Genomic DNA, 24,816 nt, shown 5'->3' with positions numbered 1-24,816 from the left:
AGTTTATTCTTATAAAATACTTGTATTAATTATTAGCGAAATAAAGACTTAGTGATTCCAATATGATTGCTAACTATAATAGATAAGCGATAAAAAAGTGAAATGACCAATTTGTATTTTCTTTTTTTATATATGTAAGTAATGGATTTTATATAAATGTAAAAATTTAACTTATTCATTTTATTATTTTTGTATATATTTTAGTTTTTTCTGTATTTTTAAACGTGTTTTTTTTTTGTTTAAAATATTCAACAGAATTAAGTATATATATATATATATATATATATATATATATATATATATGTGTGTGTGTTTTGGGAAAATTAACTTTTTTTCTATTAACTTATATAGCTAAAAAAATTATTCAAATTATTCTATCACAAGGAAATTAACTGTACATCATATATATATATATTTTTTTTTTCCTCTTTTCGAAGTAAAATAAGATTACGCAAAATTAATCTGTAATTAATCTCATAATGTACATGTATTAAATTTTAATTATTTAGAATAAATCAAAAACAGAGATTCAGGAATTAATTTTTAAAATAATAATTCAATCGAACTGAAGTATTTTATTCATTTGGATTCCAATAAAAGTAAAACATCTATAAATGAACGAATTGTAAAATTATAAGAATTTAATGAAGAATCTGTTATTTATTCAATCAAATTAGTTTTCAAAAATATTTATCAGAAAGCTTGATAGAGAATTTTGTTGAAAAATCGTTTCGTTAAAGTGACAATATTGCTTAACTATAGATGAAATACACAATATATTAGATAATACATTGTAATAATATAACAATATATTAATTTAACAATAAGTGTTAATAATAAATATAATTTAAAAATACATATTTTTTAATTTGTATTATATAAAAAAATCATAAATAATTGATATATTTATTAACATTATAGATAATTCAACTATTACTTTTAAGTTAAACTAATGCAAATTTTATTTGAGAATCTATAAATTATGTTTTATCAGTAAACGATGTTCATATATAGATTTATAAGAAAATGACTTGGTAAATTTTATTCTTATATTTGTAATTTATATATTATATTATACATAAAAGAAATTATACTTGTGCATTTTTTATTATATTTATCAATTAAAGTAAAGATGTATATGTAATTCGATTATCCATATTCGTTTATAAAATATGTCTATCTCTCCCGAATGCCAGAAAATATTAAGAATTTCTTTGGTTTAATAAATAAAAACAAAATTTATGCTAATAATTCGTAAAATTATTATTAATGAAGTCATGCTAAATGTATTTGCGTGCTTAGGTTGTTAGTATATTAATGCGAATAGAATTTTTGTTGCTCGGATCTAAATATTAATTTAATCGATTAAAAGATAATAATTAGAGTTAACGAATGTTAAAATTATTTCTAGATAAAATTAGAAAATGAAAATATATAAAACAAATGAAACATTGTAAATTACAATCTTGTCGATATATATTTGCTCTGTAATATAGAAATAAAAATATAAAGAAATTTATGACAATAATAATTGAATAGAATTGGAACAAAAGTGAATCACTATTTATTAAAAGATAGCATTAGATATCAAAGGTAAAAGAAAAAATTTTCTTGTCCTTCCTTTATGAACGTAACGCGATAGACGCAAAGTAAATTTGCCTAAGGTAAATACTTTAAAGATATTAGACCTACAAATAGGACTAGTAAAAAGAATTTTTCTCCAAAAAATTATTGTTAATTATAACAAAGCATAATTGATTGATCGATAGTTCATTGATAGCTTATTTTTATAAAAATATTGTATATATTTAAATTGTAATAAATTTCCAAATAAATGTTTCAAATATTCTTTTGATTTAATGGAAAAATAAATAAAAATTCATTTAACATTATGTTAATATTCTGTTAGTATATCTGTTTAAATATTTTGCCATCTTTGGTTTAATTTTAACATAATGATAACATTATGAAAAATCACTTATATGGCAAACTAATTATTCAATTCATTGCATTAGCTTCTTTAAACGGTAACAGTTACAACAAAAAATATTATAAAACTGTACACACTCATACTTGCATATTTTTATATTATGTTTCTGTAGTCATTATGTAATCATATTTAATAATAGTTGTAAATGTAATACATAAATTTAAAAATTACTCTTTTTTTGATAAGGTTATTTTTCAATTATTATGCCTATTATCTTGATGATTAATATTAATAGACATATGAAATTATTAATTCTTGAATGAATAAATATTTTGCATTAAATTAGGTATTTTACTTAAAGATTTATGTCTTATTAAATCTACATTTGAAATACATTATTTTATATATTATTAATTATTGATCGAATTTGCATTTAGTATTTAATGGATGAATAAACCAATTGTTATCGGACATATTTATTTTAATTGAGGTGACTTGAATTTAATATTTACAGTATTATGTAGGACCAAATTTTCATATATTTTTTGTAGAAAAACACGAAGTAAAATTTAGTAAAACTGTTTTTTGCATTTAACTATTATTTACTTTACTTTTCTTCGCCTTAAATGTAATTAATATTTTTCTATGGATATATCCATAATAATCGTAGTAAAATAAAAAATTTTTCATTCTAAAATAGTTCAGTTTCAATACAAAATTTACCCACCCCTGTTTGAACGCCATAAAGCTAAATGTTTTATAAAAAAAAAATTATTACGTGAATTTCCTAATCCCTCAGTAGGTTACAATCTTATGATTATTAAACTAAATTTGTTTAATTATCTGTTTATATATTACAATACTTGTAAAAATAATTTGTATTATATTAGATTTGACTGTATGTACGTGTTACAGAAACTTAGAATTATGAAGGAAAATAAAGATTGTAATATAAATATTATTCTGTTTATTTTGGAATGTATTTCTTAAATTTGTTTTAAAATTTGTTTTAAAATTTGTTTTAATATTTGACATACAAACTTTTCTTGATGCAATTGAAGACTACGAATGTAAAGTAATTCCAACCGTTACATGTATTAATAATCGCACAGAATTTTTAATAATTTTACTTTTATATTTAAAAATATAGATTCCATTTTTTTTTTTATTGTAACTTTTATCTCATATATATATATAAAGTATTTCAGTTACACAATTATTTATTTTTAAGAATATACTTTAATTTATGCGAGGAAAGTATATTCATGCATGGAATTGTATGTAGCTATGTAAATTTATAAATCTAAAATCAGATAATAGTCAAATAGAGTAGTATTAAAAAAATTAAGAAAATTTAAAAAAAAATAACGAACTAAAAATTAATGCATATATAGCTAAAATGCATTGCACTAATATTTAAGGAAAATGTATTGTAGTGTAATTTAATCGATTAAAAATGAAATAGCACATAAGAATGATATAACTAATTAAATGTAAATTATTCTTAGTTATATACAATAGATCCTATTTCAAGTCATTTATTTCTTTAAAAATTTGTTAATTTTTATACTTTGATAATATAACTTATATTTTATTTATTTGAATAAATGAAATCTTATAATATGATTACAATAAATTGTACTGTAATGAAATTTTTAATGAAAATTATATCTGACCATTAAAAGATAAAAGATTTTTGTTTATATTTAATTAGAAAATTTCCTAATTACAGAAATGATTAAATGTACTAATATAAATAAATAATTGATTAGGCTTTGTGCTTCTTGGAATTATCCTGTTTCGTTATATCTTTCATTGAATCTCAGTTTTATATATATATATATATATATATATTTTTTTTAAACCTTTTTATTCTTCAATTAATATTAAACCTATACGTTTACCTAAATTATAGAAATTTATATTTATAATTAATTTTTTTCTTTATAATATTACTTATGTTTCACAAGCCAAATGTTTTACATATAAAACAAGAGTAATATAAACTTTTGTTCATCATCTATAATAAAAGTACTGAGAAATACGAAATATTCTAAATCTGTATAATTGAAAGTTACATGGAAACAACTAAGGTTAATAATTATATTATTGACTCTTAAAAATATCTTAATATTAACATTTTGATGTTTGCATTCGTCAGGATTCCCATATACTAATAATTAGAAGGTAAGCTAAATTATTATTCGTTTATCGAATAATTTATAACACAATATAATTGATATTATAATAGTATATGAAATAATAATTCCGATTCCACACAAACACAAATTTTACTTTAACTTTTCTAATACTTTTATTATTTTCGTCTAGACAGTGAAAGACGTGAAAATTATTTTACATATTGAATAATTTTAATTAAGTTAGATAGATAAAAAGTTCGAAAGATAAAAAAAATTGATAAGCTGAAAATGATTTATTCCAGTGGAAAGTTAGTTTAGTTATTTCAATTAGAATGCTGTTAGAAAAACTGAATGTTTATAAATAATTTACCAATTTCGTGTATTTTATTATTTAGTCTGCAATTTCTGATTGTGAATTTTAATTGTAATCTGGAATCGATTGGAAAATATATCATATTGCATAAATATGCATAAATATGTAAAATTAATTGTTTCTTTCAACAGAAGAAATTCTAATATTCAGAGATTGTGATATAGAAATGGTTTTATAAAATTAATAATAAATAAGCCAATACAAGAAAAGTGAAAACAAGCAATTTATCTTTGATAAATTAATCTTAAAAAGCATCATACGCATTGCAAATTCACGTATAATTTATTTTTTCTACTTATACAGACTTGCGGATTACGTAAAAGAGTATAAAAAGATCATATATCATTTTATTTTAAATATATGTAAGTAATGGCTTAGTTAATTAAAAATTAGGATATATAGCTGTAATTATTATCAGATTCAATTAAAATATCTACAACTAAATATTGATATAGATAAGATTTGTAAATATAAGTAGAATATAAATTTTGTGAATTTTCATTTTTCACGTATTGTGATACTTTACTCTTCGATTAGACTCGTTTCCATTCAATTACACAAGACTTTAAAAATGTTGTGCATTTTTCCTCTACTTATTATTGCATATTATCCGGTCGCGTCCATCATATTGCCATATGGTTTTAAGTTAGAACTCGTGCAAACGGTAATAATCAACTTTAAAGTTATGTATTTTATTATATTTATTATTATAATCATTTTCACAAAAATAAATAGTTATTCAGGCATGGCGATCGTACACCAAATAGTCCTCAGAGTTATCCAAATGATCCGTATAATTCTTCAAATTACGATATCTACGGTTATGGTCAATTAACAAACGTAAGAATAACATTTTACATGGAATAAAATTTTTGGTAGTACTGTTTTATTTTTTCATATGAAATATAAATATGTACAACTTAATTACAAAAACTGACTCATCCTTTATTTTACGTCATATTTCTTTTTTTTTTTTTTTTTTTTTTTTTTTTTTTTTTTGTCATAGAAAACAAATAACAAGTATTTAAATGCTGCCATTTACGTGCTATATAACTTCAGTTTATTGCAATTTATATTATTTTCCTATATTAGTTTCTTCTATTATTAGTAGTTTTTTTTTAATTCTAAAACGATAAATTATTAATGATAAGAAATTGTTGATTATTATTTATTTAATTAGTTTATAAAAATTCATACTAACCTCTTTAATGTTTTATGTTATGTAAAATTGTACTGAAATTTCTTAATGATGATATTATTTATAATTTTTCATGATGATTTTAATACTAATAATGGCATTAATTTATTATTAACAAGTAGTTAGTCATATATTTAATTATTTAACGATACAAATATTTCTTTTTTAAGGTGATTACCATTACAAGTTAACAGTATTATTTTACTGTTAAATGCAACAAAAATTTTCTTATATATCTTAGGGTTGAAATTAATTACTTTAAAATCATTTTCTCACAATATTGAATAGTAATTAAAAGCAATATATTTCAACATTTACCAATATGATTTTTAATTTTCAAGGTTATAACAAGTCTTTGTTAAATGTTAAGGACAGTATAGTGTAAACTTAAATAAAAATTTATCTTACTTTAACGGATAAGTATTCATCATAATCAATGTATTGTATGAAGTAATACATAGCATTAAAAATTTTATGAGCAAAAGAATGTTATGCAATAATATTTATTAATAATATTGCATATACAATATTTTACAATGATATATATTATTTAGGATGGACGAAAACGTATGTATGAATTAGGTCAAATGTTTAAACAACGATACGGAGAAATTCTTAGTGAAACATATAAGCCTCAAGATATTTATGCTTATAGTACAGATATAGATCGTACCAAAGCATCTCTGCAATTGGTCCTTGCTGGTCTCTTTCCTCCATCACCACAAGAAACTTGGAATTCACAACTGAAATGGTTACCATTTCCAACTTACTACAATGATGCGAAATTCGATTTTCTTTCAACAACATATTATTGTACCGAGTAAGTTAAAATCTACTATTTTCAATTCGTATAATAATATACTGTTAAATTTATTTTTTAGGCACTTTTATTAAGTACGTTTGCAATTTTTTTTTAATAGAAAAACTATTATACGATAGAGTCAAATTTAAAATTTTCGAAAAATAAAGATATAAGGTTTTTTAATTTAAACATCATATTTAAGAATCGCTAATATTTTATTTAACAGATTCTTTTTAATACTGAAATCATATTTCATTAGAGTTTATTTAATTCTGTATGAATTGAGAGAAAAAAGAATGGATAAAAAATAAAAAATGAAAATAAGATTTATAAATTAACAAGCATAATGATATACAATTTACATTTGTCTGTTCCCTTTTGTAATAATTATTTATTAATTAATATATTTATCTTTCTTTTTAAATAATTATCTAATAATTAAATAATTATCTTTTTTTTTTTTTGTTTTAAATTTGGAATAACAACTACAAATTGGTCTTTAACATTATGTATTAATGATATTATTTAAAGAGTTGAACGAGCTCATAGAAGAGTTGTATCATCATCCGAAGTGCAAAAAAAACTGCTCAACTACAAAAATTTTCTCGAATATATTTCTCAGAGCACTGGTCTTCCATTGGATCCTAACAATGGACTTCATTTATTTAACGCTATTCGAGCACAAGTAAGTAAAAAAATTGATTGTATGAACATATGATAAAAAAAAAAAGTTTATTACACGTTTTACTGTAATATGGTGGATCTTAAAAGCCATGTTCTCTTGCATAGATTAACAATGTTAATTCAGCTATATTGAGTTAATTAATTTTTATAGTTTGCTTAAAATTGACAAACAATGCAATTAATTTAACAATTAATATAGAGCATAATAGTTTATATAATTTATCCGTTATTTTAGCTTAATTGCATAGTAAAAGAAAACTATAATGATAAAGACTAATTTAAAATAGTGTAATTATAATAATTATAATTATAATAATGATCAATTTTTTCATTTTCATAACATCTGTTAAGCGCATATTTTACATAATTAGTCTTTTATCTCATGCGGTAAGAATTAAAAGAAGAAAAAAAAAGGGTTTTTCAAATAATTTTAGCTCTGCCAATTACAGTCATTTACATTATGATTGATTACAAATATTGATTTAATTTCGTTTAATTAAAAAAATGATGTTTAATTATCAATATAATTTACTGCATAGTCTGTCATTCTTGCCATTTATAATGAACGAGAGCATTCGATAATTTCACCTGTAAAAGTTGCTTAACTTTATATTTTCATGCTGAAGTGGTGAACTGGAGTTCCATTCTCTCGACTCCTATTCTCTTTCATGAGTTCTCATTCGCCCCAATTTATCGTCTCGGATAAAATTGAAGTGCACTAATAGAGCTTCGTCTCCTTTTTCCTTTTACTCCTTTTCTCCTGCCTCTTATGAATTTGTTGCAACATGACACGGCATACATAGTTATACATAGCTACAGTATATATTACAAATATACTTGAAATAAAAAGACTATAAATATAGCTTTGAATCGAGCATCTTAGTTGCTTACTTGATGGGGGTTACACTAATACAATAACTTTATACTGTCGTATAAATGAGTTTTTTTTATTTATTTTTTTATTTTTTTTTCCCCCTCCAATACTTTCAAATGTTTCAATTTCTTTAATTTATAAATATTTTTTATCTGATAATTTGAACAATGATATTTACTGAATTACTGAATTATATAAATTACAACACCTTATTTGTAGATATTTAATTGTCAACGCTTACTTTATAATCTGTATTATACTTTTACAAATACTACTACTACCAGTTATAATTAATATTATTTATATTAATATACAAGACAACCTATACTTATTATTGTATACGTATATTATGCGCAGAGAAATTTAAATTTACCGTATCCTCCTTGGTGCTCAGATCAAGTCTTTGAACAACTTAAAGAAATTGCAGCATTTACAATTGAAACTTACACATATACAAATGAATTGAGAAGTTTAGTAGCTGGACCAACCATAAAACGATTTTTAACAAATATCGAAAATAATGAATTAAAAACTGATAAAAGGAAGATGTATCTGTACAGTGCTCATGATACGAACATTAATACGATATTGGGATCATTTAATTTTTATCAAAACATCCCACTTGCTGATTATGGCACAGCATTAATAATTGAAAAGCTAAAAGGACAAGACGAAAATACTTATATTAGAGTAAGTACATCTAATCCAAATAACCAGCATCATTTGCTCATATTATTATTTATTATTCATTGAATATTCATTCTGTATATATATATATATATATGTGTGTGTGTGTGTGTTTTTTTTGTAGTTACTTTTGTATTCAAGTATCGATAAGACTTTAACTCCGTTAGTATTAAAATCATGCACTGAAATATGTCCGCTATCAATGTTCATAAATATGATGAATAAAATTGCTCCTGACAATCCTAAGTGTCTATACGCAAATGCCCGAAGAAACGTTGAACATCTTATTAATGGGACAATAAAAAATGATGATTATAACAAATTGAAATTGAAGTACAAATAGTCAAATATGTAATAATTTTTTAAATAAAAATGAAATATTTATTTTTTATATATAAAGATATTTTAACTATATATATGTATATACACATACGCGAAACTATATTTAATTAAAATAGATTTAAATTTAATTTAAACATTTATACATCAATTTATTTTTATTTTTCTTAAGTTTAAATATTTTTAATAATATTTAGATTATTTATTTATTAACGCTTTCAACACTAAATACTTTGGAAAAATATAATGTTTTTTTCTTCTTATTATTAATTAAATTATTAATTAATTGTATTATTGAATTACATTAATCAATTTATTATAAAATTTATTCGTTTTATTCGTAGAAACTAAAAAGGGAACTAATATATTTTACAGCATAGTAATACTGTTAATACTTACTAATTGTTTATTATACTTCATATATATTAAGTAAATAGACTATTTTGAAGAGATATTTCCTTAAAATTTAATTGTAGAATAAGCGAAGGTAATTATTGATGTATTTTTTAATCAAATTTAGATTGATATCTTATAATTTGTGTGAATTAATATGTAAGATTATATATAAAAACAAAATTATTTATATTTAAAAATTATGTAGAATTAAAAATTGTGATTTCAATTTCTTAATGTTTTCTTTTCTTCGAGTGTTAATTATATAAAATTATGAGAATAAAAAATTTTTAATTTATTCTCAGCAAATAAGGTTTTTAATTAGAAATTAAATTTTTATGTTGTATTATAAAATTGATCACTTAGTTATTCTCATTCGGTCTGAGATACTTGGGAGCCTACACTTAATTTAAATTGGCCTCGATAATTCTACATCTTACGTATTCTCGAATATTATTATTGAAAATATAAGATAATCATCTGATATTGTTTTTTATATGTAATTGTTCATATCAAATTCTGCATAAAGATCTTTTCTTAATATGTTTGAAATATATTTTAAGAATATACTCTTTAAGTGTTTGCATCTGATATTTTGATAAATGTTTAAAATGCAATGGTAAAGTAACATTTACTTTTAAAGCTGTTTTTACAAAAATTCTTTTAGTATACGCAAGAACGTTATAAAAACGAATGCTTCTGAAGATTTAATTACGCTTACTAGTATTCAACAAGATGCTGTTTTATTAGTTGCTCATATTAGATAATATATTCCTTTTCTTTCAAATTAAAAAGTAAAGTTTAGATAGCGGAAATGATATTGTATATTTTCAATTTACATTATTGATACTTGCTCGTACAATACAAAGTAAGTGGAAAATCACTCACAAAGAATAATAAGAAAATTTAAAGGAAATATTTTGTATGCGAGTGGAATATTACTGATTACAATTGGTACATGTAATTTGCACCTTTATTCAATTTTAACTAAAAACTCAAATTAATAATATTTCACATATTGTTTACAAGATAATATAAACAATGGAAGTTAATCTGCAAATCAGTAAACCTATATAACATATATTATTTAAAGTAAAGTTTCTCACCTATTTTCAAGTATCCTTCTTTTAACGCCATTTCTTTATTATAAAATATTCGTTTTTACACGACATTTAAATGCCTACTTTATTAAATTAAAAATTCACTGTATGTTATATACTGAATTTTGTAATTTACCGCACGAAAACATTACTCTGCTATTATAAAAATATCGACAATGCATATAACAAATAATATGCATTTGATATTGGACATTTATAAGTAGTTTTATATTTTCTTTACATTGATAAAACTTTTTATTGACTCATATGCGTTATGTCGAACTCTATTTATAAGTATCACATAAGACTCGAACAATGTCCATATATCACGAATATACGTTATCAGTTTTAATTATTGCAAAGAAAAACATTAATATATATATATATATATATATAGTTAGAATGAAAAAAATTACTTAAAAAAATATTTATTTTAGTACTTTTTTTTATGTATTATTTTAGATTTGATATAATTTTTTAAAATTTATTTTCACAAATAAGAAAAAAAAAAATATATGTATATATATATATTACACTTCTCTATATCATTAGACATCAATTAGAAAGCTACATGAGACTATGAATAAATTAATTACATTTTATATTAAATACATAATAAATAAATTTACTATTTTATATTAAAAATATCATGCTTATTTAATTGTATTTTGTTTCATTACTTTTTAAAAATGACCATTAATTGTTTAAAAGATAATTAAACTTATAAATTGTTTTTTTTATATCAACATCAAGTGTACAAGTTTTACAAACTGATAGTCTAATTAAATTGAAATATAAATATAAAATACTTTGAAAGGAAAGTAAAAACATTTATAATTTACTGTTAAAATTACAAATTTTGTAATCGTTAGGTGAATTATGTAAGAAATGAAGAATGCACACAAATTATTGATCTTCTGAATTAAAAAATATAGAAAAAACTAACAAAATAAGGCTATAATGTACATATAAATATAATATATCTACTATTTTTTTTATTTATTAACAATATATATTTTTTATATATATTCATGATCCATGAGTAAATTAACTAGTTTTAAAGGTGTATTCTATTATCTTGTAAAGTGTCGGGGAAGCTGACAGGAGTCAAAGACTTATACACAATGGCAACTTAGGTGTATCCTATTGGGTATCAGGTTTTTTCAGCTGCTATTGCTCACACTTGACTAAGCATATTTGCATGGGATAAAGATTGTATTACAGACGAGACGCAGAGCTGAGTAATCCCTATTGCCACCATACCTATTTCAGACATCAAATACTTATAAATTATAAATTCTTGAATTATTTCTGATGATTACTTTATGCTCATTATTTATTTAAATTTTTTTTTACAAAAAAACAAATACAATATTTTATGATGTATAAAGAATCAATTAATTATTCTAGTTGTGTACCTTTGTACCAGTATTATTCAATTATTCATCAGGTATATTTTCTAAACCCTGAAAAAGAAATGGAGACAATATATAGTACATTTTTAGCATTAAAAAGTTTAGGATTAAAAACTACTAACATTAATTCACTACATTAAGAAATGGATATTAAAATTAATTCAAATATTCAGAATTATTTTGTATCTTTTTCATATAATAATATATGAATATAATGTGCTTAAGTAAACGTTTTGGTTGATTCTGTTAAAATTTGTAAGATTTAAGAACTAATTATCAAGCAGAAACTAAATAAAAGAAATAAATTAATAGGCTTATTGGAAAAATATCCATACAAAAGATTTTAACAATACAAGATTTATGGATATAATAATTTTTATATTATAAAACCATGAGTTATTATTGAAATAATTATTAATAAAACTTTCATTATAAGCAAATATACTGAAGGCGACATATTAAAGTTTTATATTAGTTATTATTATTACAACACTATAGAAAATAAAATATTTTTACTATATTCTCTGATCGATTATATTTAGTAGCAATATATTTTAATATTTAAATTGCACTTTATTACTAAAGAAAATTTATATCTTCTAAGGATGAATGCCTTTATTATATTTAATTATTTTTGGGCATTATATATGAAACAAATCATCATATTTAAGGTACTTTTATATTATTTTATGGAAATCTTCAACATTGATGGCTTAGACATTTATAAACAGTAATCAAACTGTATAATTACAAATAAATTAAAATCTATATTTTTAATTAGGTGAATAATATGGCCAAGCACGCGCACTCATATACATAATTCCATTTAAGCAACATACCAGCAAGGGTTCAACCGAATTAAATTAGACCAAAGCATAAAAAATAAACTCAAAATAACAACAAAATATGATACAAATTTTCAATATAATTATTGTAAAATCAATATTACATTAAACATTATTAGCGTTAAATGCTATTAATTAAATTAACTTAATAAATCATATTTTTGAATTTGTCATCATTATCTTTATATAGATTTATAAAAACAGTTATTAATTGAAATTATTTATTTCATAGTTGGCTAAAAATTAATTTTTTATAATTTACTATCTCTATTGATTTAGTAGTTTTTAATATGAATTATATAATTAAACATATATTAATCAACAATAAACATTCGTTGGTTATTTTTTTTTTTAATAAAAATTATATATTCAAAAATATAATATCTTAATATTAATAAATTATTCAATGACAAATGAATAAATAAGTATACTACTGCCAATACGTACTCCTATTCTAAAGTTTCCACCGGTGATCCTTGCATTTCTTTCATCGGTACGAATATACCATAACCTGTTATAATTTCTTCCTTTTGGCTACAAGAAATAAATTTAATAACAATAAATATTAATTAAACCAAAAACTAATCTTATAAAGATTATGTATAATATATATATATATATTATTATAAAACATAATAGATACTTTTAACAAAGTGGATTATTCAATCCTTTAGCTATCATTAAATCATAAGTTACTCTTTCATTTAATAGAAAATAATTAAATTTAGTACTGTGAGAACATCATCATAAAATGTTTAATAAAAAAAAAAGCGATAAAGGAAGTATATTAAATTCTTATATAATAAACTTACGTTCCCCCACGTATACTTCATATGCATCTCAAATAGGTAATTCATAGAGAACATTGCAAAGCCCATAATAAGAGCAGGGGGCAGAATTTCATAAAACATTTGTTTAAATTAACAATAAATAATGTCAGATAAGATAGTTATTCTTGATATATCTTCTAAAAATATGGATGATAAGAATATAAATAATAAGTGGCCATGTACATTACGAAGGTAGAGAGGCTCTTTGAAGCATGCGCAATAGAGATTTAAGGTTATTGGTTATTAAAGGAAAGCTTAATATGAAATGGAAAGCATGAGTAAGTGATAAGGACAATATTACTGATTCTTTGTGATAAGAAACAACTGATAATATTCCGATGATTTATTTTAGAACATATTTTTATATTTGTTGATTGAATAAAAATATAAGATTGTGATTGAAATTTATGCAATTGAAAAATTTTAAATATTAACCAATTTCGTATTCGATTAACAAAACAATCTTAGAAAATTATATAAATTAAAGCTGTATAAGTATTAGTCTAATACACTCAGCCATAGATATTTAAATTATTTATAATTATTTAGAATTATCTTTCACTTCTTAATATACCTTAATTTCATCGTTTCAAGTACTTATAGAATATAACATAAAAATAGTATTCAATTTATAATAAAAATGTTTAAATCTTATGTTTCAACAAATAAAATTTAAGATATATAATATGTTTCATAATTTTATAAATAAAATTATATTAGATTTTAGTTTATTAATAAAATAAGCAACTGTTAAAAAATATTATAAAATATAGAAAGTACGCTGTTTACATGGAAAATAAACATTTTTATTCAATTATCTTTTAAACTGAATTTATTAATATTTTAAATTGAAATTTTACTTATGAAATTGGCGAATAATTATGATTATTACTATTATTATTATTATTATTATTGTTATTATTATTATTATTGTAATATCAATAATTTACCATAAAATATATAGGCTGTGGAATGTACAAGGATCGTTTACTTATGGATGTTTACGTTTTTTTCGGCGAATAGTGTAATGTGTAAAGTGAAAGTAAATATGGAAATATCTAAAACATTTAACATAAAAGGATTTTATACGATTTTTCAACTTACTGATATGCTCATATCATCACTCGTGAGAAGTATTATTCTTACGATAAAATTTATATTACATGTAAATATTAATTAGAGAAGAAAAAAATTTATAATTATAGGTGATATGAAATTCATTTAACCAACACAGATTAGCATACTTTGTGGAATTAGCTGTTTATCGTGTGGTTTTAGTAGACAGAAATTTTTTATTTGATCTTATCAATGATCGTTACAAGAAGGAGAAAACGTAATAAGTGAGACACGGACTCAGTGAGTATCGAAAAAAAGGTACAATTTTCTACGATTTCTAAATTGATTTTCCATTTCAAAATTTTTCTTATATCTTCTTTTGTTTCTCAATAAAGATTACAACACATATGTACTTAAAAAATTTTTATATCTATTTAGAAACGTTATGCTCTGTATTTATATCATTTATTTAATGTTGTCTGTAAATTAAGAGGTAGAATATGTATGATTCTCATAGTCAACATAATGGAACGATGAATTTTATCATATTGTTATATTTAATTTTATAGAAAGTATTTAATTTTTCTTTTCAAATTATTGCTCCAATTGTTAATATCATGATAAAATATTACTCTAATTGTTCATTTTATAATTTTAGATTTTTTAAATATCGATAGTTGACTTTTAAATTGATAAATATATAGTATATGTTTTAATAATGTTTGTTTTAATATTGTAATAACAGTTATTAATTAATAATAGAATTAATTTTAAGAAAAATCTATATTACATATTATAAATAAGATATAATTAAAATTTGGAAATTAATGCGAATTTATAACGTCAAACTATCAAATAAAATTCATCAGATTATAAAATTTGTTTACGCATTTATGCATCCACATACATATCTATATATATTTCTCTTTTATAAGAAAACGTTTTTAAATTTGACTTAGTAAATGATGTGAACTATAGATAGGACAAAACATTTTTATTTACAATTTACTTGATTTTTTTTCAAAGTTTTCAACTTCAAGTTGTTTGAAAATTATATTGAAATATCAATTTAAAATAAAACTGCTGCGTTATTAATCAAGTTTGCAACAATATGGTTGGTAATATTTCACATTTTAAATATATTAAAATTTACAAGTAAATTATATAGGCTTTAATTATATAGGGTTTAATAAATCAATTTATTTATATTTTTTTTTAATAATAATATATATTTTTACTTAACAGACTATTTTCAGACAACTTCAACCACCAAAAATGTTATTACGATTGTACTCTTTGATTGTACTTACTCTAGATCTCATCACACTACTAGTCAGAATTTGGCTTGCAATTATCTTGGCACTTTACCGAACTTTCAAACCACCAGCTTTAAAAAGTGTTCATGGAGAAGTAGCAATAGTAAAAAGCCATTTATTTTTAATTGTTTTTATTTAAAATTTTCATTTAAATATCTACATAAACGCAATATATTAATTATAAGTAAAATGAGATATTTCACTATATATACATATTATAATGTTAATAAAATTTTAAAAACACAAAGAATACACAATATTGTTACAACTAAATTTACAATTTGCATATATTCTATAAGTTTATGTTCATAAAATGAATAATAATTTCATGTATATTTAGTCGACTTTATAAAATAATATAACATTTAGTCGTTACTTTGAAAATTTACAAACATATTTTTTGACTACGATTAAAAGTTTAATCATATTTATAAATTTATAAAAAAAATTCAAACTCTTCTAGGTTATTGGTGCTGGACGTGGCGTTGGTAGAGAAATAGCTATTCAACTTGCCCAACTTGGAGTGCACGTAGCTTGTGTAGATAAAAATGTGGAAAATTGTCAAGCGACGGTAAATAAAGCAATTGGTGTTGCAAAGTGTTATACATGCGATGTAACTAATGAACGTCAAGTGATAGATACTGTGATGAGTGTTAATATAGAATTAGGAGAAGTGACAATGCTTTTGCATTGCTGTGGAGTTCCAAGTCCTAGAGCTTTAGCTGAAAATCCTATAAAAATTCGAAGCACAATTGATATTGCTATTCTTAGTCATTTTTGGGTAAGCATTATAATACATGAAATAAAAAATGTACAGATATAAAAATAAAACGAGAAAGACAATTTATTTATTAAAGACTATATATATATATATATATATATATATATATATATGTACTTTTTAATGTACAGAGAAAATTCATTATTACAATTTTTTTCATTACATTTTCGCATATTATGCGAAAAAATTATTTTAATTCCATAGAAATAAATATCTTTTAAAAGTATTTCTTGAAAAATGTTATAATCTGAATTCAAAATTCATAATTGAGAGAAAAGTTTTGATGAAAAAATTGTATTAAAATTATTTGAATAAACTAGTTAATCTTATGGATTTCTAGTTTTAGGCATATTGATCGTATGAAATTTAAGTATAAAACATTAAAAAATAATCTGTAAACTTTTTACTCAGCTTTTAGATTCAGTTCTTCCAGGAATGCAGAAACTTAAAAAAGGACATATTGTTGTTTTATCATCAGTGGCTGGTTTATCCGGGGGAACAAGTCGAGAAACACGTTTAACTTTATCGACTGCTCAATTTGCAGTGCAAGGATTTGCCGAAGCATTACATACTGAATTGAGACAATCTAATAGTAATATAATGATAAGTTTAGTTCACGTATATCCATTTATTATAGGAGCTGAAGTTGCTAAGGATATTAGATTTAGGTACATTAATCATTTAACTTTATATTAATTTCAACGCATTCATATTATTTATAAATTGTACTTGACGTAGAATACCAAGCTATTTTGGAACTATGCCTGCAAACGAAGCTGCAAAAAGAATTCTAGATGGAGTTCGCAGAAATTATACTGAATTTAGTGTACCTGGACATCTTTTGTATTTAGGACATATTTTAAGGTGAATCGATTATCTTATTTATTTACGTTTTATGCTCATAAAGACAAGGTAGGATTAAACATTTTCTCTTTTCATTCTAGCACAATTTAATAGCTTACCATTAATAATATTTATTAATAATATTATTAATAATATAATTAATAAATTTAATAATAGATTCATTAAAAACATTAGGAATCAATAGATTTTAATATATTGCTTTTTTTTTTATTTAATAGAAATTAATTTTTTTTTTTCAGAATTTTGCCAAAGAAAGCATCTTTCATGTTACGAGATTTGCTCGATACTGGTGTTGACTTTGCATGACCTAAGAGTCCCAACTTGTTTCTCAAGTTAGACAATAAATCCAAATTTGATTTCACTACGTATGCATATATTATTTTTTAGTAAGTATGGGATAAAAATTTATTTTACTTCCAGCATTAAATTTCTATTCTCTATAATCATAATAATTAATTTATGACGATTTCGATTAATTATTTCGATAAATTAAACAAATTTCACATTTAATTTATAAAATTATATTGTTCATTATTTATATTTATGATTCATCATTGAAATAGCACATTATTTACAATATATATTAAAAAAAATGAGTATAATAATTTTTTATAGTGATTTATATGTTTTTCTTTTAGAAATGACGGTGTTGTAAATTAATATTTATTCTTTCAATCAAAGAAATAAATGTTTCTTTATACATTCTACACATTTAAATATCAGAAAACAAAACAAAATTATAAATAATCAAATGATAAAAGATTTCACGGTGTTAAAAACAAGCCAGTATACTTTTTTAAGTTTGTAATTTACAATAAAAAAATATACTTCGTTAATCTAAACCAGGTGGTGCTGGTTCTAAATTCTCAAAATCAGCTGAATCTTGTCGTTCTATTGGAAAATCACCAGGGGGAGCCTAGAATATAGAGAATTTATACAGTTTTCTAAATAAAACAAGAAAAGTAAAAGAATAAATAATAATTAAAATAATAACTCACAATATCAAAATCATCGTGCATTAGAATTGGTGGTTTTCCTTTAATCACATCCATAATTGATTGAGGGATATGTGCTTTCTGAAAAAAATTTTAAATGTTAATTATTAAATTTAATATATTATCTAAAGTACGAATGTATATTTTATTTTAAATTTTAATAATAAGAAAAAGAGAATAGTCAAGATACGAATGTTTGAGTTTGAAATATTTTGTATAGATGTTATTCAATAAATGCTTATAATGTAAATATTTGTATATTTATTTCGCTGACTGTGTAATATAGAATATAATTAATTATTTGTATTTACTTGATTGTCAGCAAAAGATTCTACATGTGAAACAAGTGGCCCTCGAATATTTGGTGCCATTTTAAGTGCTTCGATGAGCTGCGCAGGAGGTAATTGAAGTATGACTGCAAAACTCTGTGGTTGAGTTCTCTCGCAACATTTAACAAAACCTTCCCAAACTTTTGGCTGCTTCCAAACTTGTTTAAGTATTAAACGTTGCAAGATATTCATGACGAATCCACTTAAACGTGGATAAAGAGACAAACTTTGTATGACAGTACGCATTAATAATGTAGGCAACGGAGTCATATCCATAAGCTGTTGCATCACCACAGCCACAATTTCTTGGGTAAATATTTGTTTTTCAGCAAAACAAAGAGATGTCGCTAAAATACAATTATAAAATTATTAAATTATACATTGTCGCTGTCCTTAGTCTTTCTAATCCCGTTTGCGTAAATACATCAATTCGTCTACGGACAAATGAACATGGCATATTTTAATGAAACAATTGGGGGGAAAATAAAAGTAATAATTTTATAAATAAGAATATAATAAATATTCGATAGAATAAATTTTTTAAACCTTTTATGACAGTCTTAAGCTCTGCTTTACTCGATTCTATATTGTGTAAAGCAATCAAAAGTTCTGCTGGAGTAACTGGTGATGTATGAGGTATTCCGCTATCATTATTGTGTGTCATAAGTAATTTATTGAACACTTCCTTTACAACAATGGGATTCAATTTTATAAGTTTTGGTAACGCTGCGATAACTTCTTTTTTTGATAAGCCATTGAGAACAGGAATTAAAAATCGAACATCCGAGACTCTTGTTTGATACAATTCACGAACCCTCGCAACCAATTCTGCACTTGGAGGAGCTAAAATGAATTTCAGGTATAATTTAATATAAAAATTGTATACAATTTAAACATTACATACATATTTCATTATAATTAATTGAACTTTTCAATTTTCAAATAAATATATATCCGTAAATATATCTATAGTATTTAGAAAAGACGCTGAGAGTAATGAAGACAAGCTTGAAAAATATTTAAAAATAAAACGATTTAAAAATACTACAATTTCTATAATGTTAATTGTATTGCATCGCTACCGGCATTACGACAGCTTAAAGAAATTAGCAACATTAAATTCTACTAAAAAGAAAAGGATGTTATTTAATAATATTATTCATCTAATAAAAGAAGGCATGCATGCAATTGGAATCATGTCATTGCTAATTAAGTATCAATAGATATAACAATCTAATGAGATATCGCAAATAAGGTATATAAAATTAATGTGAAAAGAGGTTTGTTTTAAAAGAATTTCCACTATTAAATAAGGAGCGCACTTACCTTTCTCCGTGAGAATATGAATGATTCTCGTGATAAGGGTTTCGGCACCTTTAGGACAATTCTCGACAAGTTCGAGCAACTGAGGACTGGCCATACCGAGAGTGCGCACGGGGCTTTCGACGAGCCTCAACACGATCCTTTTAACGTCGGCGCTCATGGATGTGTAAACGCGCGCAAGCTCATGGATAAGAATATGATGTTCGGTAAGGAGTGCGAGATAAAGACTAAGGCAAGCGCGTGTCGTTGACTCGGTCCAGTTATCTTCAATTTGAGGTCTTCCCCGATCTTGTCCAAATACAATTTCAGGGGGACTAGGCAGTCGCAAAAAGCCCAGATACAATACTGCATACTCTTCGATGAGCTTGCAAAGTTCCGATCTTCCGTAGAGCTGAACCACCAGCTGGATTGCATTCTCGCGTATCTGAGAATAAAACAGGAATTGACAAATTATAGTTGTTTGAAAAGTCCTTAAAATACATTCGAATTTTTAACTTAACAGTAACAGCACACCCGTTGCAACAACCGTTGCAATAATAAATACCGTTGTATTATATATGAAAATATGAAAATGTATTCACATTAAAGGTCACTTTATATTAAATTTGATTTTATTCCAAAATAGCGTGGATCTTATGTTAAAAATGACATGAAATATTTGTAAAATTCATTCCCATTAAATTGATACAAAGTCGTATCCAGTGATTATTTTTTTAATTTCATACTCTCGAAGATAATTTATAAAGAGTATTAAAGAAAAAAAAAAAAGAAAAAAAACTAACAAAATATCCAAGTGAATGATAATAATTATTCAAATTTAATAATAATAAAATAAAAAAAAAAAAAAAACTACAGACAATACGACGAATATATGATATGAAATTATTTTAATAAATTTTCTAACCTTGAAAATTTCTAAGTCTAATATTCTAATTCCAAGGACATCTTATAGATTTAAAAATAATTACTTTACAAGACTTTGAATAAATCTTTAGTCTTTAAATTATACTTCTCTAAGCTTTTCTTCTTTATTTAAAACAATGTTGCCAGTTGAATTCTTATTTAGCAATTTATTGTTAAGTTCTTTTAAATATTTACCATAGGAATTTGGAATTCAGCAAAGTCAATAATAATATAAGCCAATAATAAAAGATAATTAATTCATTTAACGTAGAAACGATATAAATAATATCCTAAAAACTCTCCATTATCGCGTTGAACAGCGTGCGCTGAATTCAAATGTGTCTCTTATTACTCGTCATTGATAAATTAAACAATTAATTTATTATAAACTTACCATACTGTTCTCGTGTCCAGTATGACAAAGCAATACATTAAGAAAGATAAGCTGTTTAGTTGGCCTCCTTACGACTAGCTCTTTTAGCAGCTGCAGAGGCGCAAGACCCCTGGACTCCTCGGATGACACCGTCTTAAGGGCCTCGACTGCATCCTCGGTTATGAGAGGCGCTTCAAGGTAGAGCCGTGCCAATAAGCCATCGCGATCCTTACCAGGTATCGTGTCAATTGCTGAGACGAGGGTGCATAACAAGAAGTTGTAAGCTTGGTGGGGCGCTTCCGTTGGCTTTGAGCATAGTATTGTACGACGCTGGAAACCCTGTAACAGCGCGTACTCCTCGTACAGCCAACAAAGTGCCAACTCTAGACGCGTACGCATATCCTCGGTTATGTGACGCAGGATGGCTTCTTTCACATAAGGATTGAATGTTGCCGCTAAAGTCGTTAGAATCTTCATCCTGTAAAGAAATTGATGTAGAGTTAGTGCTTATTTTTTATTTGCTTATTTCCCTTTGGCTCTTTGCGAATTAATTAAATAGAGTTGATGAGTATTTTTTATTTTTTATTTTTTATTTTTTTTTTATTTTTTCGTTTAATTGCACCGGCAGAGTCCTTACAAAGATTAATAATCAGGTAGCAACAGTATGAAAATAAAATGTTATTACCATTAGCAAAATATAGGAATATTAAAATGTTTTCTACAATTTTTTATTTTACAAACGCATTTTTGTATGGAGAAGATAATTAGTTTCTCATCCTCGTAATTTTGTAGCCATATTGAGAAAAACTTTGCATCTTTCGCAATTGCCTCGCATGAACTATATAAATAATCTTTACCTGGTATTGGAAACACCACCGAGTATTCCACTCTTTTCAGTCGCTAGAATTCTATTTACAGCCATAAGTAACATTTTATCCCTGGCATCTTTCAGAAGTGGTTTAGTCACTTCCGAAAGCTTTAGAGACTTTAAACGACTTCGAGCCTTGGCTAATGACTTCTCATGTGCCTCCAAGGAAGCTTTCGCTTGCTGTTCCTTTTCTCGATCTTTTTCGCGTTTCCTTTCCCTTTTAACCTCTGCAACGGTAATACTAGGATTTTTAATTAAATCTTCCATAACAATGTCAACCTCCTTTGAGTCACTCTTGATTTTCTTTGCCTTTGCTTGCTTTATTTGAACGGCTAACAATTTCCCAATAACTTGACGTTGTTTTGTAATATCCGTTGTGGCTGTTGGTTGGTATTCCCTTTGGAATATCGATGTCATTGTATCTGGCACCCATGCCTGAAGTGACATTTTTACAAATCTCAATTTCAATATTGAAAGTTAAATTATGGTTAATGATAGGTAATCTGATTATTAAAAAATATATACAAAGCATGATGCATTGCAAAATCAGCTTTAATGAAATTATTCAATTATGACGACTGTCTTAAATCAAAATACATCAAAATGTCATTTTTAATATTGACTAAGTATTTATAAATTCTTACCATACTATCCATTACTAATTCGGTGGCAATCTCAACGCTCAATCTTTCAGATATAAAAGTATCCGAAAGTTCAATTAAATCTGGCAACTTTGGCGGAGGGACGGGTAGTGGTACTGCTTCAGATTCCTCCGCTGACATAACAGGAATTTCAATTCTTGCCTTTTTGGCAGCTATAGCTGCAGCCACATTCTCTTGCTGTCGTTTCTTCACTTTCTTTATATCTTCTGGTTTTGGAAAGTATTTTAGGATTTCAGTTTCTTTACAGCCAAGTTGCGTAAGTTGTCTGGCAAGTGGCTGAGCATACTCGATACTAGCTGGATGCTTTAATAGGCTAAATAAAGTTAACTTCAATTGTTTCTGAACACTTGTTACTTGAGAGTCGGACAAAGTTGGTGGTAGATCGCTTTGCAACCTTTGCATCGCTTGGATGACATTGGGCATAAATTGGGGTCTCATTTTTGCAATAAGAGATAAAGATCCCATGCACGTAATTAAATTAACACTGCTTACGTGTGGCGAACCATAAAACTTTATTAACAGATCCATTACATGATTCGCTTCTTCTTCCAATTTTCTTCTGCGAGCTATTTTTAACGTTAACGGCACATCTTCTAAAGAAAAGTCATCTGGCTTCTTTGGCGAATCTGGATCCGGATAAGTTTGAATTAAAACAACTCCTTCGAGAAACTTTAGGGCCTGCGTTCTTATACTGTAAAAACATAAGACGAACATTTGATTCGAAATATAAAATTTAAATAATACAATTTTACTATACTAGTTAGTATTAATTATGATTAATACCCGTCGTTATCGCTATCAATCATATTTATAATTTGAATCTTTAAACCGCTAATTTGTGCCCATGCATTTTCCATATCTGGTGTGACTATCGGTGCGCTCGCTGCCCATTTTAGAGTAGCCCTAAGAATCCTGCCACTGGCTCTTAAAGCTCGTTTAGCTACGACTGGTGTGGGATCGGTAATGAGTCTTATTAACACTAAAATAATTCTAGGAATGACTTCTGGCTTCTTCTCTCTGAAATAATAACAAACATTATATTGCTTATCAATGACCCACAAAATTACATTTTAATGAAATAAACAACTTTATACCCCAAATCCTCGATAAAGCCAGCAATAGTTTTTCTAACTTCAGCATTTCTATCGATAGCAAACTGCAACATTTCATCTAGATACATATTTAATAAAAGTGGTTCCTTATTCAATAGGATTTCTTGTGTTTTGCACAAGTTTTGTACTTTAACAGCTTCATTACCGCATATGGAAGCTTCGTTAAGCCATTCGACAACCTAGCAAAACATTGTCAACCACACATAAATATAATTAAATCTTATTTTTTTATCATTATCATGTAAAAATGGTCTTGTATACAACATCGAATATCATTCAGGTTATGCAATACTCACCATATCTCCGGCACTTTTCTCTGGCTCGACTCTTCGATGAATCCGAGGATCCATTTTTTCTATTAGTACTTATATTATAAAACTATTGGAACTCGTTCATTACAAAAAATAATGCAAATATAGCTTACAATTTTAACAGGAAACTATTTCGTACAAATTGATTGTTTAGTCATTGAATAATATTGAGTATGTTTTTAGCTAATACGATTCGGTAATTTTATTATTATTAATTACCAACAGATGGAGCACGTTCCAGCGCTAAGAATGAAAGTTAAAAAGAAAAATTAAAAAAAATTAAAAATTTAACGAGCAATAATGTTAATATCG

The 24,816-nt window shown here is 24.6% G+C and overlaps 3 protein-coding genes across 3 annotated transcripts; 2 read left to right on the top strand and 1 right to left on the bottom strand.

The window, feature by feature from the left end:
• The first annotated feature begins 4,967 nt into the window (after positions 1 to 4,967).
• Positions 4,968 to 9,043, top strand: LOC105360994 (venom acid phosphatase Acph-1-like). Its single transcript, XM_011498065.1, has 6 exons — positions 4,968 to 5,108; positions 5,180 to 5,284; positions 6,197 to 6,462; positions 6,976 to 7,129; positions 8,360 to 8,692; positions 8,814 to 9,043. Exons 1-6 carry the CDS (start codon positions 5,016 to 5,018, stop codon positions 9,030 to 9,032), a joined length of 1,170 nt encoding a protein of 389 aa, XP_011496367.1. The 5' UTR covers positions 4,968 to 5,015; the 3' UTR covers positions 9,033 to 9,043.
• Positions 9,044 to 14,679: 5,636 nt separating this feature from the next.
• LOC105360993 (17-beta-hydroxysteroid dehydrogenase 13) lies at positions 14,680 to 18,301 on the top strand. Its single transcript, XM_011498064.1, has 7 exons — positions 14,680 to 14,982; positions 15,911 to 16,086; positions 16,447 to 16,764; positions 17,176 to 17,432; positions 17,503 to 17,628; positions 17,868 to 18,014; positions 18,267 to 18,301. Exons 2-6 carry the CDS (start codon positions 15,943 to 15,945, stop codon positions 17,932 to 17,934), a joined length of 912 nt encoding a protein of 303 aa, XP_011496366.1. The 5' UTR covers positions 14,680 to 14,982; positions 15,911 to 15,942; the 3' UTR covers positions 17,935 to 18,014; positions 18,267 to 18,301.
• Positions 18,302 to 18,327: 26 nt separating this feature from the next.
• Positions 18,328 to 24,650, bottom strand: Sym (symplekin scaffold protein). The gene is made up of 11 exons (XM_011498063.1): positions 24,490 to 24,650; positions 24,176 to 24,372; positions 23,865 to 24,098; positions 23,064 to 23,772; positions 22,409 to 22,854; positions 21,573 to 22,029; positions 20,279 to 20,699; positions 19,499 to 19,795; positions 18,935 to 19,299; positions 18,627 to 18,704; positions 18,328 to 18,544 (listed from the first exon to the last, which is right to left on the bottom strand). The coding sequence occupies exons 1-11, from the start codon at positions 24,541 to 24,543 to the stop codon at positions 18,461 to 18,463; spliced, it is 3,342 nt and encodes a 1,113-aa protein (XP_011496365.1). The 5' UTR covers positions 24,544 to 24,650; the 3' UTR covers positions 18,328 to 18,460.
• Positions 24,651 to 24,816: the final 166 nt, after the last annotated feature.

Source organism: Ceratosolen solmsi, unplaced genomic scaffold (genome assembly GCF_000503995.2).
Source record: "Ceratosolen solmsi marchali unplaced genomic scaffold, CerSol_1.0 scaffold14, whole genome shotgun sequence".
NCBI classification, from domain to species: Eukaryota; Metazoa; Arthropoda; class Insecta; order Hymenoptera; family Agaonidae; genus Ceratosolen; species Ceratosolen solmsi.
This window is presented reverse-complemented; position numbering and strand designations above follow the sequence as displayed.